Genomic DNA, 3,751 nt, shown 5'->3' on the forward strand with positions numbered 1-3,751 from the left:
CACGGGCTGGTGCAGCTGGATTTAGTGAATTGCGAAATGCGGTATTTGCAAAAGTTGCACAACATTCTATTCGCAAAATAGCTAAAAATGTATTTTTACATTTACATAATTTAGATATGGCTTTTCATTTGAGTAGACAAACTGGAGCATTATCTAAAGTAATATAAGTAAATCTATTTTAATATTTTTATAATTCAGATGATTTCTTTATTTTAAATTTTTTCTAGACAATAGATAGAGGAAGTCGTGGTATAAATTTTGTATTAAATGCTATGGTATTTAATATTATACCCACTGTATTTGAATTATCATTAGTTAGTACAGTGTTATATTTAAAATGTGGAGGAGAATATGCAAGTATTGCTTTAGGTTGTGTTGGAATTTATTCTTTATTCACATTAGCAATTACTCAATGGCGAACAAAGTTTAGAATCCTTATGAATCAAGCAGAAAATGAAGCAAGTAATAAAGCAATAGATTCACTTATTAATTATGAAACAGTAAAGGTATATTTTGTAATTTATTTCTATTATAATATAATAGAAATTTCTATTATATTAGAAATTTATAATAGAAAATTCTATTATAATATAATAATTATTATTTCAATTATAATAATTATAATTTTATCTTGGCATTCTTATTCTATAAATAATTTATTTTTATATCTTTTATGTTAGTATTTTAATAACGAAAAATTTGAAGCTGAAAGATATGATAAATCATTAAAAAAATATGAAATAGCATCACTTAAAACGAGTACTAGTTTAGCAATGTTAAATTTTGGACAAAATGCTATATTTAGTGCTGCCTTAAGTTTAATAATGGTATTAGCATCTAATAACATTATTGAAGGTAATTTGTTTATATTTATTATATTTATATATATATATATATTTATTATATTTATTATTTATGTTTAGATAACTAATATAGATAATATAAAATATTAGATAGATAATATATATAATTTAAAATATTAAAAATTTTAAAAAATAAAAATTCATTAATATTATATGAATGTAGGTACTATGACAGTAGGAGATTTAGTAATGGTCAATGGACTTTTATTCCAATTATCAGTTCCTTTAGGATTTTTAGGTTCTGTATATCGCGAAGTTAAACAGGCTTTTATCGACATGCAAACTATGTTTACTTTGATGACAATGGATACCGCTATTAAGGTATTTATATTTATATTTAAAAGATTTAATCATTTATTGATTTATAAATGACTAATACATTTTTTAATATAATGCCAGTCTAAAGAAAATGCAATGAAATTTAATATAAGTTCGAATAATTCGAATATTGAATTTAAAAATATTAGCTTTCAATATGTTAAAGATAAACCTATTTTTAAAGATATTAGTTTTACTATTACTAGTGGTAAAAAGATTGCTATTGTTGGAGGATCTGGTTGCGGGTAAGTTCTGAATATATATATATAATATATGTAATTTATATAAAATTAAAATATACTAATTAATATATTTTTTAGTAAAACAACATTAGTGAGACTTTTATACCGATTTTTTGAACCACAATCCGGAGGAATTTATATAAATGGACATAATATTCAAGATATTGATTTAGATATTTTAAGAAAATCAATAGCAATTGTTCCTCAGGTAATCAAATTAAAAAAATATTTAATAATATGTATAATATTAAAATCAATAAATATTTTTAGGATACTGTTCTGTTCCATGAAAGTATTTTTTATAATCTTCATTATGGTAATTTATCTAAATGTAAGGAAGATGTTTTTGAAGCTGCTAAAATGGCAAATTTGCATGATTCTATTCTTAAATGGCCAAAAGGATATAATACACCTGTTGGAGAACGTGGTTTAAAATTAAGTGGTGGTGAAAAACAACGAGTAGCAATAGCTAGAGCAATTTTAAAAAATAGTCCAATTTTAATTTTTGATGAAGCTACATCATCTTTAGATTCTATTACAGAATATGTAAGTTCATGTTATATGTTAAATGCTTTTATATATATATATATATTTAACCATAATATAACACTTACAGAATATTCTTGAAGCATTACGCAGAGCAACTGTTGGCCGAACTTCTATTGTTATAGCCCATCGATTATCTACTGTCATGGATTCAGACGAAATTTTAGTATTAGATAATGGTAGTTTAATTGAAAAAGGAACACATGATTGTTTATTAGCTATGCCGAATTCTTTATATAGCAAATTGTGGGAAACACAACATATAGGAATACTCAAATCTACTGAAAAAAAAGATAATAACTGTAGAACTCCAGGAGTTTGAAATTGAAATTGTATAATGCACAGGTAATAATGTACAACTTTGAATTTGAAATGATAGATTTATATTTTAAATATATTTTATATGTTATAACTTAACAAAATTATTTGAAAAATATTAAAACAAAAAAATTGATTTGATAAAATAATTTTAATTAAATATTTATCAATTTTAATAGAGAATTAAAATCATTTAAAATTAATTATTGTTTATTGTATTATTGTATTAAAAAGATAAATACTAACATAGTAATAATAGTAAATTAAGTAAATCATAAAAGATAAATTTGTTTAAAATTTATAAAAATTTGTAATATAGGAATATATGTGCATTATATATAATAGTAAATGTTTGCCAAAATATTAAATGTCTGTGATTACATCTCTAAAATATAACTATGATCAAAATTAATGTTTAAAAATAATAATCCAAAAAAACTAAAATAAAAAAATAAGTAAAAGTTATATTCTTTTTTATTATATACATTTGTGAATTTATCACATAAGATTCATACTACCTAATATTTGTAAATAAATCAGTAGATATATTCCTTCTTTTACATATATGCATCCATCTTCATCTGTTATTTATAAAAATATGTTTTCATTTGAACAAATTTCTTTAAATATATATAGGTAATTTCAAACATTGATTAGAGAAATGTTGTGCTGTAGTTACCTTGGAAACCAATTAAAAACAACTATGGATGCTGATTAGTTTTCAATAAGTTTGGACAATGATATAATAATTTAATTTTACAAAGACTATGCAAGTTGTGATGTAGAATTTGCAAATAAAAAATGCAAACTGAAGTTCCTACGTTACCTGTAGTACACTTCAATGTTCATAAGAATCTCAATAGGTAATCATAACAATATTAAATATTTTATAAATATTTTAATTATATTTTAAAAAATTTTATATTTTTTAAATTTTTATTTTGAATATATTATAATACTATATATATAGTTAAAATTAATTGAGTATTTAAAAAAGTTAAATTTATAAATCTTGTTTTCAAAAATTATGTTATAAATTTATATAGTTATAAATAATTAATCCATTTTATTTTTTTCATACATATTAAATTATTAAATTTATTTATTTATATTTTTATTGTATTTCTGAAATGTATCTTGAAATTTTTTCAATATGAACAAAAAGTATTTATTACTATGAATTTTTAAAATCATACATATATAATTTACAGAAAGCAAAATTCTAATTTAGGAAGATCATCAGTGGAAACAAAAATTAATTCACCTCTAAAAAATATAGCATATCTTTCATCTAAAAAAAAGAACTTACATCCTTTATTTGGTTTGTATTAAACATTTAGTAGCGATTAATATGATTATTAATATTTTTATTTTAACATTCTATTGTTAAAATATTTTTTTTTTTATATTAGATATTTTAATATTTAATTTTATTAAGATTATTTTTAATATTTAATTTTATGT

General features: G+C 20.7%; 2 protein-coding genes across 3 annotated transcripts in view; both read left to right on the top strand.

Annotated features, from left to right (window-relative positions):
* LOC102672391 (ATP-binding cassette sub-family B member 7, mitochondrial) overlaps positions 1 to 3,100 on the top strand; it is a 6,941-nt gene extending 3,841 nt beyond the window's left edge. The window contains exons 4-12 of the mRNA XM_006613811.1: positions 1 to 158; positions 228 to 506; positions 681 to 855; positions 1,027 to 1,184; positions 1,263 to 1,426; positions 1,502 to 1,631; positions 1,694 to 1,969; positions 2,040 to 2,314; positions 2,963 to 3,100. The exon at positions 1 to 158 is cut by the window's left edge and continues 11 nt beyond it. Of these exons, the coding sequence (XP_006613874.1) occupies positions 1 to 158; positions 228 to 506; positions 681 to 855; positions 1,027 to 1,184; positions 1,263 to 1,426; positions 1,502 to 1,631; positions 1,694 to 1,969; positions 2,040 to 2,291 (1,592 nt within the window). The 3' untranslated portion in view covers positions 2,292 to 2,314; positions 2,963 to 3,100. The remainder of the gene's footprint in view (positions 159 to 227; positions 507 to 680; positions 856 to 1,026; positions 1,185 to 1,262; positions 1,427 to 1,501; positions 1,632 to 1,693; positions 1,970 to 2,039; positions 2,315 to 2,962) is intronic.
* The window catches only part of LOC102670707 (probable E3 ubiquitin-protein ligase bre1), a 4,142-nt gene continuing 3,405 nt past the window's right edge, over positions 3,015 to 3,751 (top strand). Inside the window, exons 1-2 of one of the 2 annotated variants that reach the window (XM_031509564.1) lie at positions 3,015 to 3,150; positions 3,519 to 3,608. In XM_031509564.1, coding sequence (XP_031365424.1) covers positions 3,129 to 3,150; positions 3,519 to 3,608 — 112 coding nt within the window. In that variant the 5' untranslated portion in view covers positions 3,015 to 3,128. The remainder of the gene's footprint in view (positions 3,151 to 3,518; positions 3,609 to 3,751) is intronic. The other variant, XM_031509565.1, reaches the window with a different exon arrangement.

The sequence above is a fragment of the Apis dorsata genome, unplaced genomic scaffold (assembly GCF_000469605.1).
Source record: "Apis dorsata unplaced genomic scaffold, Apis dorsata 1.3 scaffold_163, whole genome shotgun sequence".
NCBI classification, from domain to species: domain Eukaryota; kingdom Metazoa; phylum Arthropoda; class Insecta; order Hymenoptera; family Apidae; genus Apis; species Apis dorsata.